Source organism: Magallana gigas, chromosome 2 (genome assembly GCF_963853765.1).
Source record: "Magallana gigas chromosome 2, xbMagGiga1.1, whole genome shotgun sequence".
In the NCBI taxonomy this organism is placed as follows: Eukaryota; Metazoa; Mollusca; class Bivalvia; order Ostreida; family Ostreidae; genus Magallana; species Magallana gigas.
The window spans coordinates 6,068,765-6,084,763 of record NC_088854.1 but is presented as its reverse complement, the minus strand read 5'-3'; the positions used below and the strand labels follow the sequence as shown (position 1 = coordinate 6,084,763).

At 34.1% G+C, this 15,999-nt stretch overlaps 1 protein-coding gene across 14 annotated transcripts in view; it reads right to left on the bottom strand.

The window, feature by feature from the left end:
- Window positions 1–15,999, bottom strand: part of LOC117681679 (collagen alpha-6(VI) chain-like) — a 55,338-nt gene that overhangs the window by 17,943 nt on the left and 21,396 nt on the right. For all 14 annotated transcript variants that reach the window (XM_066074692.1, XM_066074698.1, XM_066074695.1 and 11 more), the window contains 6 exons: window positions 3,666–4,109; window positions 3,411–3,584; window positions 2,892–3,320; window positions 2,560–2,724; window positions 1,925–2,326; window positions 1,681–1,842 (listed from right to left, as the gene is read on the bottom strand). In XM_066074692.1, the coding sequence (XP_065930764.1) occupies window positions 1,681–1,842; window positions 1,925–2,326; window positions 2,560–2,724; window positions 2,892–3,320; window positions 3,411–3,584; window positions 3,666–3,756 (1,423 nt within the window). In that variant the 5' untranslated portion in view covers window positions 3,757–4,109. The remainder of the gene's footprint in view (window positions 1–1,680; window positions 1,843–1,924; window positions 2,327–2,559; window positions 2,725–2,891; window positions 3,321–3,410; window positions 3,585–3,665; window positions 4,110–15,999) is intronic.

Genomic DNA, 15,999 nt, shown 5'->3' with positions numbered 1-15,999 from the left:
AACGCAGCCTAGAGGTCGTGCTTCGGAAGCGTCTATCCATCAATACTAAAATCGCGCATAAAAGAAATGAATTGACTCGTTTTATTTATTGAACATTTTTCAAATCTTATTTTCTATGTATACCCTAAAGAAGTTCTCGGTGAATATATTTAATCTTTGCGTAAAAGGATAGACCAAATAGTGTCGCCCGAGTTATAAACTTATGATAACAATGAGCCGGTTCGTTATTTGGACTCGCCTTAGGAACAGTGGTATGGCAATTATATGTATAATTAGTAGCATGTGCACATGCTATGAACTATACTTAATGCTTTTAATAGTCACTTTAATATACAATCCTGAGTAATGGAAAGCTTTATTTCAGTAAATGTTAGAGGTTTAAATACAGACGAGAAAAGGAAAAAAATATATTCATGGCTTTTTGAAAAGAAAATAGACGTTGCACTTCTGCAAGTAACACATTCTGTTAAAAAATATGAATGTATATACAACACTGGTTGAAAGGGAAAACCTTTTCATGCAAATGGTGATTCAGTATTTAGTAGAGGTGTAACTATTATTTTTTGAGAAAATCTTGGTATTAAAGTCATGAACTTTAAAAAGTCATTAGATGGAAGAAAAATGTTGTTGAACGTTAAGATAAATGGTGAATATTTCTCCACCATAAATGTTTACGACCCTTACGTATTAAGCACCAGTCAATTTTTTTTTTTACAAAATTAAAATCCATTATAGAAAAATTGCTTAAATGACAACTTAATTCTTTGTGGGGACTTTAATTGTCAAATTAATGATATAAGTGATAAAATTTACTCGTTTTTAAAAAATATCATGAACAAATTCAACTTAATTGACTTTTGGAAAAGTGAGTTCTCCAAGTTGAATGGTCTATCATGGTGTGATGTACTATTAAATGAAAATAAGTATCGTAAATTTGGTGAATAAATAATCAGGAAAATTCCTGGCACTCATTCTAAAGAAAATCGATTGTCTGAAAATAGGTTTTCAAATTTTCACCTGAACTTATCATGTGGAAAAAGTGGCCCAGGCTACTGGAAGTTAAATGTGTCAAATATAGAAAACAATAAATATAAAAAGAAGTTTCATAAAATCATTGATAATTAAGATAATTCCACGAACCCAATAAACAAATGGGAATGCATTAAACGTAAGATAAAAAAAAAATTCTATTAACCTTTCGAAATATCAACAGAGATTAATTAAGAAACGGAAAAAGGAAAATAAAAGAGACATTGAAAATATAGAAACTAGTAAAACTGAGAAATTCGATCATAAAAAACTTAAACAGGTACAAGCAGAATTAAATTCCATTTAAAAAAAGCAATCAAGAGTAGCACATATTAGATCCTAAGCAAAATGGGTAGAAAATGGCAAAAAAAAAACTCCAAAAAACCCCCCACATCATATTGAACACTATGTCAATTTTACAAGTCGAAACTAAAACAAATCATGCTGCTAGTATAGAGTTGGTATTTAGGTTTACAACGTCCCTAGAACATAGAGGCTATTGCATCTTACCTGAGCAGACCAGTGGATACCCAGATAGGATACCACCATATAATCGAGTGAATCAATTAAAGTTTTTCATTTTTTCGTCCGCGGGCCAAAAGATGTAACATTAACACCTTTTTTCAATTTGAAAAGACGAGTGAAATCTACCTGGGATGGTTATGTTTACGCTCTCGCATGTTGTGATTTTTTGAAGGATGTCATTTTTAATGTTAATCAGATTCTCGTAAGAATCAACATTTGTGTATTTGGTGTAGTCTCCACATGTATCAACGGCCTTCTGGTATTCGGTTTGGTACTGGTTACCAATATCTGCACATAATAAAAACATATCAACATCAATATGATTTCTATTCAATGCAAACGCAGTTTTCACAGATAACGAAATACTTACGAATTGAAAAGATGTAATTGCTCCCACTACTCCTTATGTCCTTTGCTACAGCTTCCGGATAACTTTCGAAAGGTCCGACAATAATCACGTAGTAGTTACTGGCATCTGTCCGATCACCTCTAGCGGCCGTAAACACATTGTCCCGGGCTTCTATCAACCCTTTGTCTACCAAATGGTCGGTATGATTCGTCTCTGAAATCTTTTCTATGTCATCTCGAACAGATTCAGAGGAAGTATGAGAGTTTAGTCTAAATACAGTTGACGCACCAGAATCAAATAAAACCATACCGACTTTAATGCCAGTACTTGAAATAGTTATGTTGTCCATTAACTCCGCTAGGAATCTTTTTGTGTATCGTAAGTTGTATCTTTCTACGATGAACACAATATCCAGTTCACATTCTAAAAAAATTCCAGACATATCAACACTGTTATAAAATATCTTTTTTTTAAACTACAACTAATTCAATCGTAAAAAAATATTGTAATTAATAACATAACATATAGAATACTGGCGTATATTTTCATATCTTTGAAGGATATTATTTATAAGAATATCTAGCATATCAATACAATGATATTGTATGAAATATTTCGTCTTTTTGTGGACTGCTATTAGTTTTCACATGACTTACCAACTGTCATAGGCTCAATGATTATATCGGGACAAACAGCGATTTTCTGAAAAATGTTGTTGAATTTGGTATACAAATCATCTGGAGAACTAACTTCAAAGTGTCTGCTATCGTCACCAGCTATTGCTTTTAAATCGGTGATTAATGAAGCAGACGGAGAAATACCTGTGATAATGGATATACATGACATATTTTGATAAACTTTTAGTTCTTCAATTTGGTTTTAAATAAACATTTAATATCTAATAAGGAATTTCTATTTTCTCATAGAACAATAATTGACAGTTTTTTTTGCATTTTTTTGCCCAAAATGAAATGGATTTCGTATTTACCAACGGTAAAGAGTTGATTTCTTAGGTTCATTCTGATTTGATCAGCCACTGTGGCACCTGTCTGTGAAGAATATGTTTTCGCAATCACGACGAAATGTCTGAAAGCTGTGAATCTGTTTCCTTTGGATAATGTGAAAAAGTCGTAAAATCCAACTCGCAGAGCTTCAGCCAGGTTTACGGCAGAGGCAGCGTTTGATATTGGTATTGATGTAATGGAGCTATCCAGTGTCGAAGCGGAGTAGTAGTCATCGAGGTCGATGTTTAGGTCCACAGTATCGTCATATATAATGACTCCAGCTAAAATATTACTTGTTGAAATTTGTAGACTTCCCGCCAAATCGCCAATAGCTGCCATTAATGCTGAATGAATCGAGGAAGTATAGGCCGAAGCTTCAACGATGAGCACTATGTCGATTTTGCATGTCGAAACTAAAATAAACCATGTTGTTAGTATTTTTGGTGCTTAAATACATAATGTTACTTCATCCGCAGAATTGCAAAAATGTCATATTTTCATACCAGAGCAGACAAGTGGATACCCAGACAGAATTCCGCCAAATCCACATGTACGTTGTGTGTTTCCTGCGACCTGTTTGTATCCAGAGTTACAAGCGTAGTAACTCCTTCCGTTGCAGGATGTGTCATCTGTGGTAATGCTGACATCGGAATTAGTAACGTGTTTGCATGCAACATCTGTCCAAACAAAAGAACAACACTTGTGAAACACGTTTATTTTCATCAACATACACGTATGTCTAATTGAAAAAAAATTACCATTTGGGAATCTCCATTCGCCTGTGGAGCCCCATCCTGACCTAATCCAGATAAAATTGACGGCGTATGGAGTCGAATGAAAGCAACTCATGAGAACATTACTCCCTGGATTACTCCCTGTTCCGAAACGGATATAATTTCCAATCCAAGAAATCCAAAATTCGTCGAAATATGTTTGGCTAAAAACAGATCCACTATAAGAAACTCATGTCCCAGAATCAATTTGGAATCTTATTTCAGATCGGGTGTTAGCCCACCCTCCGATTATGAATTCGTAATGGGTACCGCTGGTTACGCTGTCTACACTACCCAACGCGATATGAAGATCATTGTTTGCTCTTGCTCTAAAGGCGACGGACGTTCTACCTGTGGCCACGAAACAGTCGGTGGTCAGACTATAGTACACCTGGTCATCGGGGGTAGTTCTGCTGATCTCCGACGATGCTGAAAAAATAACAGACGCACTTTGGTTATGATATGCTTAATAGAAACAAAGGAGCAATTATATTAAAGAGTGGATAAAATAATGTTTAAAAAGTTGATTCTTGTTTGTTACTTAACTAAGTTGACACCTTCTGGACAGGTACATTGGTATCTAGTCGCAAAACTGATATACTTAATATCATGAGTATAAGACCTTTTTTTTTACCTGACAGATATTTTGTCTCATGTCTATTACGTCTTTGTGAAAGGTATACTTTATATTTAACAAAATACTGAAAGTACTGAAAAGTAAAAAGCCTGGGAAAAGTGTTTAAAAATTTACCAAATGTCGTGTAAAATATTTGTGAAGATTTATATGCGTATTTATATATTCTATAACGAAGCCATACCCGAATTTGCTCATTTCCTATTTTTGAGTAAGTGCATTTACAAACAATCCGATTCAAATTGATAAAATCATTTAAGGTTCCTCGACACACCAAAATTTTATTTTATGGATCGATAGAGAATCTTTTTTGAAACATGATTCCACAAAACAGAGATCAATATCGGCTTTCAGTTATTTTATACGAATTTTTTTGTATTTTTTCAGTGAAATAGGAAAAACTGTTTTGCAGACAAACAGAATATCTTAGAGCTTAAAACTTGTTGTCAATTAATGTGTAATATAATTATACATAAATTCATGCCGAAGATCGTTTGGTCAAGTGTTTAATTTTTTAATTAAAAAAATATTTCTGAAAAACAAAATTTTAATTCTTTGATATCTTTTTAATCTATGGATAGAATTTTAAAAATAACATACAGTCACATTAACTATTTACCAAACAATGATATTTTACAAAGAAATTGAAATGAAAATGCGAAATTTTAGAAAAATTGCTATTTATCAAATTTGAACCGATCCCGATTGAAAAAAATCTGATCCCGATCAGAATTATTTTAAAATTGAAATTTTACAAATAAACTGCAGTTTTTTTCTAAGTAATTGGTATAAATTATAAAGTTAGTAAATGTCGAAACCATTTTACAGCTAAACAACCTGAAATTTTTGCAAAATTCTGATTCATTCTAACTTTATGTGATTTCGTTCGGGATCAGTTTAATTACAATCGGGATCGATTCGATTTTAAAATTTTCCATTTTTTCTTTAATTTCACTATTTGGTTTCAATTTCTTGTTGAAATATGATTGTACAGCAATTGTTAAATGCTAGTAACAGTTTATCTGCAGTTTTTATCCATAGATTTAAAAAAATATCTACAATCCTTTTTTTCATTTTCATAAATATTTTTTTTTACAAAAATATTTCAAAGTTTATCTGGCCGTTTTTGATATGTATTTATAGATAATTGTATTGTGCATTAATTGATAACAAATTTTTAGCTCTAATATATCTTGTTCGCAGCTAAAACGATGTTTCCGGTTTCTATCAAAAAATACCAAAAAAATGATATAAAATAATCAGAGGCCGATATAGGTGTCATTTTTGTATAATCATTTCTCAAAAATGATTCTTCATCGATCCATCAAATAATGCATTGGTGTGTCGAGCCACCTTAACAGATACATGTATATGTAATCTGTTAGAGGCATATGTGCCGTTTGAAATGAAAATTTTAAAAGAAAGAAAAGTTTGCGTTTTTTTTTTTATCAAGCTACAAAAGTTATACACTTTCTGCAAATTATGCAGTTTAAATCAAACGCATGTTAAAGTATTACATGTATATATAAATTCTAATTAATCTATTGACTGCCTGGGTCGGCCAGTAAACGTCCAACTTATTCATAAGCATGTGATGCGATAAGATAATTTTAGAACGTACACAAGATGTCGATGTGCAAACATGGTCTGTCAGATGGCAGAGGAATAACGCGTTCGCAGAGAAAAGAAAGAAAGAAACAGTTTGACAGAAAACGTTGCAAGATGAAAATCTATGTTAGAGATTACTTTGAGCTGTGGACACGTGTTAGAAACTTAATGTTTAACTACGGGCTTGTTGGTATCTTGCTATGGTAGGTGGGCACACAGCGGTGTGTTTTCTTTGTTTAATAATATAGGAAAAGAAACATTTGTGTATGGTACGATATCAAACTGTCTGAATATGATAAAACTTTCATAGGTATCACTCAAATACTTAAAATTGGTAAATTGAACATATATGTTTTGAGGTGAGGGATCCCAGAAGGGGTACATTTGACGTTAAATTTCATAATTATATATATGCATGTTGTCAAATGTATGAAAATAAAGAGCTTCTATCGATTGTCATCGACACCGATAGGCAACCATCCTCATCGAGTTCAGATGACAATATCTGATACTTTTTCTTTTAACAGCACACAACCAGTTTATATTAATAAAAACACTGTAAAAAAAACAGTCACATTTTTAAATTGTATTTGTTATATTAAGATGAAAAAATCAACCTAAAGGCATTTTGATTACTTCCAACCATAGGGAATAGGGGAAAAAAAATTCAAACTCAAAGAACTGTTTTTTTTAAAAGTATGTGGAGGCAGCTTCTACCAAAAACATTTTGAAAAGCAATCAAAAAAGGGTGAATTCCCCAGATCATGAAATTCAATTAGAATTATTTACTTTCAGTTTCATTTATTACATGTGTCTGCTGCAAATAAAGGTGGGGGAGGCACCCCCCCCCCCCCCCCCGATCCTTTGTGCCTGTGGTGTGTAGACGGTGTGCTCTGGAGTATTTTCACGATCCTAATTTGCACTCGTCAACTAATCAACGCGCAAAAGTTTATGAGACATATAATGGCGTAAAATCCTGCTTTACCGACCCGATGGTTTGAATGAACTAATCCATTGACATTGATCCATGGGGAGGGAGTACAATGAATTTTTTGACATTTTTTTTAACAACTACATATATTATACTTTGGATCGAATGTTTTGGAAGAAATATATCGAATTAACACACACACACACACACACACAAAAACACACACACACACACACACACACACACACACACACACACACACACACACACACACACACACACACACACACACACACACACACACACACACACACACACACACACACACACACACACACACACACACACACACACACACACACACACACACACACACACACACACACACACACACACACACACACACACACACACACACACACACACACACACACACACACACACACACACACACACACACACACACACACACACACACACACACACACATACGTGTAAGCGGTGCCAATCCAACACCTGCATTCCCCACCCTCCAAATGGACACTATCATTTGTACTCACTCAAATTAAAAACGAAAAACACCATTGAACTCATTTTTGTTTCAGGATTGTTATTATCGGTTGCTATTTCTTCTATTTTTACTTTTCTTTACCTTGACTTGGCGCCTGCTAAATAAACACTAGATTTACACATCCAATTGAACACCTCTTAAACACACGTTCAAGTGAACATCTTTTATACACACTTTCAATACAACTCCACAAATCCATACACACCCATTCAATTGAACACCCCATTAAAACTCGTCCAAAATCTCTATATCACATATATTCCAGAGTATTGCATTAAAATGAACTTTATTTATTTTACAACAATTGATAAACAATTTATATCATTATCTGTTGGCACGGATGTAAGCATGAGTGGATAATTGACGTGGGAGGAAGCCGGAGTGCCCAGAGAAAACCCACATGTCCAAGCGGGCGACCGCCATACCCTTTCACGTCCAAACACTGTCGATCATGGGGATCGAACTCAGGTCGCAGCGGTGATAAGCAAGTGCATTGTCAACTGCGCTTCTTGGAAAGTCAAATATTGCATTAACAACATTAAGAGCTGACTATATGTATGTGTACTCGTTCATGCTCCCTACATACATGTAGTCTTAGAAAATGTATTTGTTTTTCATTAGCAACATCTGTATATAAACATTTGTCTCTTTTCACAAAGAATTTGATACATGATAGAATTCACTTTCATTTACTATATTATGTAACTTTTTAAAAACATTTGCAAATTAATATCTCAATTTAAATATCAATGATAACATTAAACAAATGTATCAACCTAATATGGAAAAATAAAGAAAATGAATAGAACATTGATGGCCATTCCGTATACCTGTAAAGCCCCTAAAAAATTAAACCTTCAAAATTAAAGCCCCTTTCACAGTTGGCGCACGAGCTGAAGCGACAAAATATTCAAGCGACCCAAAAAATAGATATAGTTAGCCAAACTAATCGCATATGAAAAAGTACTCTATGAAATACGAACGATTCGGAGCGACCGTTGAGCGATATAAATACATCGAATCTTGCGATATATCTTGCGTCTATATGCAAGTGTTGTACAATGAAAGGGAGTGTTGTAAGAATTAGTAAATTAGACACATCGTAAAAATTCTTCATTTCAAGTCAAATCCGGTTAACCCAAGCCCCCCCCCCCCCCCAGGTCTTCGACTAAATAATTCGCCGCCCCAATACGAAGTACCTTACAACGCTCTCTCTCTCTCTCTCTCTCTCTCTCTCTCTCTCTCTCTCTCTCTCTCTCTCTCTCTCTTGTACAAATACTTTATATATGTTAAGTACTTCTAAATGTAGCATGCGGTAATATTGCCAGTGTTTAAAATCGTGTATTTCAATTTTTATTGATCATTGATTGTCTTGTCTCTGATACGAAGTCCATGATATAAAGTACTGTGTATGATATACGATGTATTGTCTCCTTTGTGTATAAGTACAGAACACATTCTTTTGTTTTTCTGGGATCAAGAAAAACCTCGGAAATAACAGACAAGGCTTAGACAATACACGCGACAGAGTGACCGCGGCGAGGTGTGAATATTGGCCACCTGTGTATATGTCTTGTAGTATCAAAATAAACAGCTGCAAACGGCGGGGAATTACGGTTCACCGGAATTACACCGTAAAACAAAGGAGTTTGAGATTTTATGTAAATATAAAAAGTGATTTCGCCCGGGTCTACATGGAAATCAAATCATAGTAAAGGATATGAATTTTGAACAAGGACTACATTTATAAAGTGATCGCTCAAAATCGGGATTTAGGAAATATGTATTGTAATAGCGATCAAAATCAGTTCATTCCATATTTTATTCGGGTTTGTAAATGAAGTTCTATTTCGTTTTCCCTACCTACGAGAGAGAGAGAGAGAGAGAGAGAGAGAGAGAGAGAGAGAGAGTTATTTTTAACACCTCACACCATTTTACTGTCTAAGCATTAAAATAGTTTACCGATCTATTTTTCCCCCATACTGTACAAGAATATGTTAAATATGATATATATCAAAATACATCTACGCTGTCTTGTTTCAAATTAGAAATACCGGTAATTGAACCTATGAATGCTCTTTAGTCAATTATGTTCTGTTAGGGCGACTAAAATAGTTAATAAAATGAATAAAAATGGACACGATTTTTTATTTTAAAAACATTACATTTTACGGCCGACTACTATTTCATTTCGGAAGAATACTTTAAATGTAAGCGGCTTTTTTAAATTTTTAAAGGATAAATTTACTAGTATTTAATTAAAACATGAGGTCCCTTGCTTTTGGCATGTTAACCAGTATACAATGTACATAGAATTAGTACAGAATACATACTCATCCTTTCTGTTTACAATTAATTAAAGATGCTTTTTAAATGAGAAAGTCTGATCATATGCAATTGCATCATTTAAAAAAAAATTATACCAAACGAATGCAATGTTACTAATGTTTATATTTATTTTTAACTATGATTACGCCAATTGTTGAATAATGAAGGATTTTTTAAATTTTCGTATTAAGTGCCGACCTCAGGGTTTCTCAGGGTTTTCTCAGTACCCTCAGTGCCGACCTCAGGGTCTCTCAGCTCTTCCTCAGTACCCTCAGTGCCTACCTCAGGGTCTCTCAGGGTTACAGCAGTATTCTCAGTGCCGACCTCAGGGTCTCTCAGGGTTTTCTCAGTGCCACTCAGGGTTTCCTCAGGGTTTTTTTTATAGTCTCAGGGTTTTTTCATTACAGTAATGATATATTGATGTAATGTAATACAAAATATTCCTATGTTGACTTTGACTTGAGTGAATTGTGAACAAAGTTACACTTTCAAATGGGCATCACTTTTACATACGTTCAACTGAACACTATTCATTTGCAGTGTAATTAAAATGCTTCTGACTATTATGATTATAAGGATAATCCATTCAGATTTTCAAATTAGACTAGGAATCGTGTACCGACTTAACCATACTCATTGCATGTGAATATAATGCAAAATTCCCAATTAACTTTGGGAAAATGACAAAATAAATTTACACTTCCAAATGAGCACCTCTTTTACACACGTTCAACTGATCACCTCACACACAGTCCTCAGGTACACGCTCACAACTGAACACTTCAACATCAAACCTATTCATCATCAATGAAATCATTGAAATTGCATAACATATATTATATAGCTAAATAATCCACTGCTTTAAGCTCCACACAAACTCATAAGATGCCCGAAAATATTCGTTTTATATGCAAACACATGTAACCATGTGAACAGATTAATATCGCTGCCTCATTACATATGGGAATGAGTTATTCCTCAAAAAGATTATTGACATATGTTTGTTTTTGTCATGTATGGTTTTTTTTTCATTTGATAGATGTATCATCCAATATTGAATATCTTTAAAACAAAATATTAAGAACATTTCGCTACTTTTATCAAATGAAGTTTGTTGCCTTGAAAAAGATAAAGCAAATCCTGATTAGTTGATTCAGATAGAATTTAAAGATACTGGGGAGAGATACTAAACTCGCTACTTTAATTGAACGAATTAACGTAACAAAACATTTCCCTACCATTATAATATTTCATTTTAAATATCGATGATATTACTAAACAATTGTATCAATCAAATATAAAACTAAAGATGTATAAAACCAATCATCGATGGCCGTGTCGTAGACATGTGCAGTCCCTAAAACATTTTACTTGCCCATTTGAGCTGTGAGCAGCAGTGAACAAACTTTAAACTTACGATGAGCACACAATTCTTAAACGATGAACGGAATTTGATGAGCGGTTGGTAAACGGTGACCGAAGGCAGACTGTGAACTAAGCGCAAATGTACATGTAAGCGCAAAGTGAACCTCTAACGCACAGTGAATAAAACAAGATGAGTGATTTGTTCATAATAATTCGGGAATTATTTCCAGATTACAATTATTTATCAAGAAAACAGATAAAACTTAAGTTTCGTTTTGTTTTATTTACGGAATTAAACGAGAAAATGTGTTTTTGAGTTAATAAATGAAATTCGGCTAACCCAAATTTATCCATTCGAATGTTCATATAGACTGCGTCGTTCGCAGATTGATTTTCTTAAGTTGGAAAAGGATATTCGAGGCATATTGATGTAATGCAAAATTTAATACAAACTGTGTCTATTTTGACTCAGACTTGAGTGAATTGTGAACAAAGTTACACTTTCAAATGGGCATCACTTTTATGCACGTTCAACTGAACACCATTCATTTGCAGTGTAATAAAAATACTTCTGACTTCAATAATAATCAGGATTAATTGTTCAAATTAGACTGGGTATCGTGTACCGACTTAACCATACTCATTGCATGTGAATATAATGCAAAGTTCCCAATTAACTTTGGGAAAATGACAAAATAAATTTACACTTCCAAATGAGCACCTCTTTTACACACGTTCAACTGATCACCTCACACACAGTCCTCAGGTACACGCTCACAACTGAACACTTCAACATCAAACCTATTCATCATCAATGAAATCATTGAAATTGCATGACAGAAATTATATAGCTAAATAATCCACTGCTTTAAGCTCCACACAAACTCATAAGATGCCTGAAAATATTCGTTTTATATGCAAACACATGTAACCATGTGAACAAATAAATATCGCTGCCTCATTACATATATTACATATGAGAATGCGTCAGTATTCTCTCCAATAAATCATTGACAATTTTTGTTTGCCACACTTGCTTTTCATTTGATAGATGTATCATCCAATATTGAATATCTTTAAAACAAAATAATAAGAACATTTCGCTACTTGCTACTTTTATCAAATGATGTTTGTTGCTTTAAGAAAAAATGAAGCAATTATTGATTACTAATAGATGATAGATACATGGGATTTGAAGATATTGGGGAGCAAAACTAAACTCGCTACTTTCATTGAACGAATTAACGTTCCAAAATATTTCCCTACCATTATAATATTTCATTTTAAATATCGATGATATTTTATTAAACAAATGTATCAATCAAATATGAAACGATAGATGCTCAGTTTTGAACCAAATATCGAAGGCCGTTCCGTAAATAAACATTTAATGAGCTTGTACTTGCCCATTTGAGCTGTAAGCAGTATTGAACAAACTTTAAACTTACAGTGAGCACACAATGTTTAAACGCTTAACTGAATTTAATGAGCGGTTGGTAAACGGTAACGAAGGCAGACCGTGAACTAAGCGCAAACGCACGGCAAAGTAATCCTTTATTGCACAGAGAATGCAAGATAAGCGAAATTGTTCAAAATAATTCGGGTATTATTCTAAGACTGCAATAAAACAAGAAAAGAGATAAAACATTGTGTTGTGTTTTGTTTTATTTACGGAATTAAACAAGAATATGGGTTTTGGATTTTAATGAAAAAAAATCGGCCATATCCAGGTTTATCCAATCGATTGCTCATTTTAGACTGTGAGTCGTTTTCAGATTTTCTCACGTTATAAAAAGCATATCTAAGACATATGAATATAATGCAAATACAAAATGTTTCTATTTTGACTTTGACTTGGGTAAATTATGAAAAAAGCACCACGTTTACACACGTTCAACCAAACATCGTTTAAATGCATGCAATCTTATTAAAAAGCCTTTGATTTAAGTAATAATCTGGATTATCTATTTCATTGTCTATACCAGACTGTGAATTGTTTACCGGTACATGCAAAATCTAAATATTCCAAGTTGTTTTGGGTAAATTATGAGACAAATTACCACTTCCAAATGAGCACCTCTTTTACACACTTTCAATTGAACACTAATAACCCACAATTCCAGTACAAGACATATTTTGAAATATCTCACGCTAAAAAACAATATCGATGATTAACCTAAACAATTGTTTGAATCCACTTTGTGTTACGAACCAAAGAGCAATGCATCTACCACGGTGGCGTCGTAAGCAAATTGAAAGGAGGATAGACCTATACAAAAATCTTGACAAGCAAACAAAATGGTCTTTGGTTCTGGTTAGGTATAACTTTGCAAAAATATGGTTGGGGGGAGCCCTCTCCCCAGCCCCTCCCTCGGTGTCCTGACGCCTATGTACCGTATACATCCCGTGAAATGTTCCACGTTCCCACTTGCACTTTGAGCAAACGGTGAGTATCGATGAGCGAATGCAGAGCGATCGGTGACCGATGACTGAACAGAATATGAAAAGCGTTGATAATGAATGGCGATTGAATGCAGACTCTGAACTGAGCGCATGCGCGGATCCAGAAATTTTTTCCAGGTAGGGGGGGGGGGGTCCGAATTGAAACTTGGGAGCTACACTACTCATCAAGCCAAAAAAAAAAAACTAAAAAGAAACTTATTCCCAAAATCATGAAATTCCTAATCTGTAGGAGGGGTGGAGGCGTAGTATACCTAGACACCCCCCCCCCCCCGGCCCCCTCTAGATCCGCGCATGGAGCGCAATCGCAAGTGCAAAGTGAACCGTGAACGCATATTGAATTGAAGATGACAGGTTTGTACCGACTATTTCGGAATCGGAAGTTATCCCCATCTTGTATATTGACAATAATACATGTTAAAGCTTTTGGGGTTGTCTTCATTCATTTGCATATTTTAGCAAAAATATGAGCTTTAGATTTAATGAATAAAATTTCGGTCATACTATTGTCAGGTACATGAACATCCATCTGACTGCGCAAATTTCGAAAATAAAGTTACACTTTCAAATGAGCCTTCTTTTACACACGTTCAATTAAACACCATTAACACAATCATCAATTCAATTTCTCAAACCCACACACAACTTAAAACTTCAATAACAAATCGTTTAACGATCTCTGATTTATGAACAACTCAAAGATTCGATAATTTTCCATACCGTTAAAGACCTCTTGAAACATTGTTGGAATACGGTGAAGGGCGAACTGAGCGCAAACGCAAGCGCAAACTTAAATGCGAATATTTGAAAGAATTATCAGTTCGTTGATATTCTTGTTTTACAGTATCTTATTCACTGTAGGTAATGTGTTCGCCTTATTTCCATACCTTCTTAAGATATCAAACCTTTTTATATTGATTAAGAAACGTGCTATCATTATTAGAATAAATACCATAGCGTCGGGGAAATTAGCCGCAAATATAGGCATAAAAATTAAAACAGAGTTAATAAAATTACACGCTTTCCTGGTCTAAATAATTTTCCTTATTGTAATTCTTAATTATGCAAAATACATGTATTGACTGACTTGACTTATTGACTTATTCCTGTTCGCTCCTTGGGGAGCATAGGGCCGCAGATGTAATACATGTATTGGTCGGGGTCAATTTCCGCCAGTGCATGCAATTATCGCTTTTTATGTCCAATGTAAGTTTCATAGGTTAGAATAAACAATGAAGTATATGTAAATATATTAGGAACAATTTAATGTAACATGTAACAACGAAAAAAATTCCCAATTTTTTTGGTATAAATACAATAGTCCAGTTCTGTGTACCTGTGTTCACAGGCGTGGTTGACAGTCGGTACCTTTACAAAAGCATGAGGAAATGACTTGTACGGGCTACCAGCTTTTTTATTCAATCCACGACGATGTTATTTTTGTAGTACATTAACGACATTTTACTTATTAAAATATACATGTATTTCAACACCAGGTGTATGTGAGCGCAATTAAAGCAAAGAGCACAAAAAGCGGAAGTTGAACGCGCTTGAGCGCACGGCAAATAATTCGCACGATGAGCGAATTGTGAGCTAAATCAAACATATGAGAGTAATTGCGTTTTAAGGATTGTAATTCAAACGGAGTTGATTATTTACATTGATACACTTATTATTTGATTTCTTCGATATTTTCCGTATGTATTAAGCACGAGTGTTATAAGGATTAAGCAGAATTTTTAAAGCATTGAACAACAACGTTTATAAGAAATAACACAAATAAATTAGATTTGCTTCAATTTTCCAGTGGCGTCGGAAACAAATTGAAAGGGGGACTTTACTTTTCATCAGAAGCAAAAATATTTACGGGAAACTTAACACACAGTGTAATAAGAACTTGATACATGTATATCATGTATATCATGATCATCAATATCTTGTTTCAAAATATCATGAAGTATCGTTATTTTATTTCAAATTAAATGTGATACTCAGCCTTTAAAAAAACATCGTAAGAGTAAAACCCGTTAAATCATGTTGTTATTGTTTTCAATTTGACTTCAACGGCTACATAAACACCCCAAATATGCTAGTCTTTTACACACGTTCAACTGATCATCTATACATTCTCTCAACCACACACTAATTTGCATAAGCAAAATAAAAAGCTGATGCGATCCCCACTCGTAAAATAACTGTTGAACGCTAGATTAACACGTCGAAAGAAAATCGCAAAGATGCATACGCATTCCAAATTTGGTCAGATAAGTTATACAGAGGAATTAAATCCGTCTTTTGATGAAATCATACCAGTGTTAATGCGGTTGTGTTTGATGTCTCGTCTGGTCATTTGACAGAGTACACCACCAGGATACATTGTATATACATGTACATGTATGTATGTATGTATGTATGTATGATA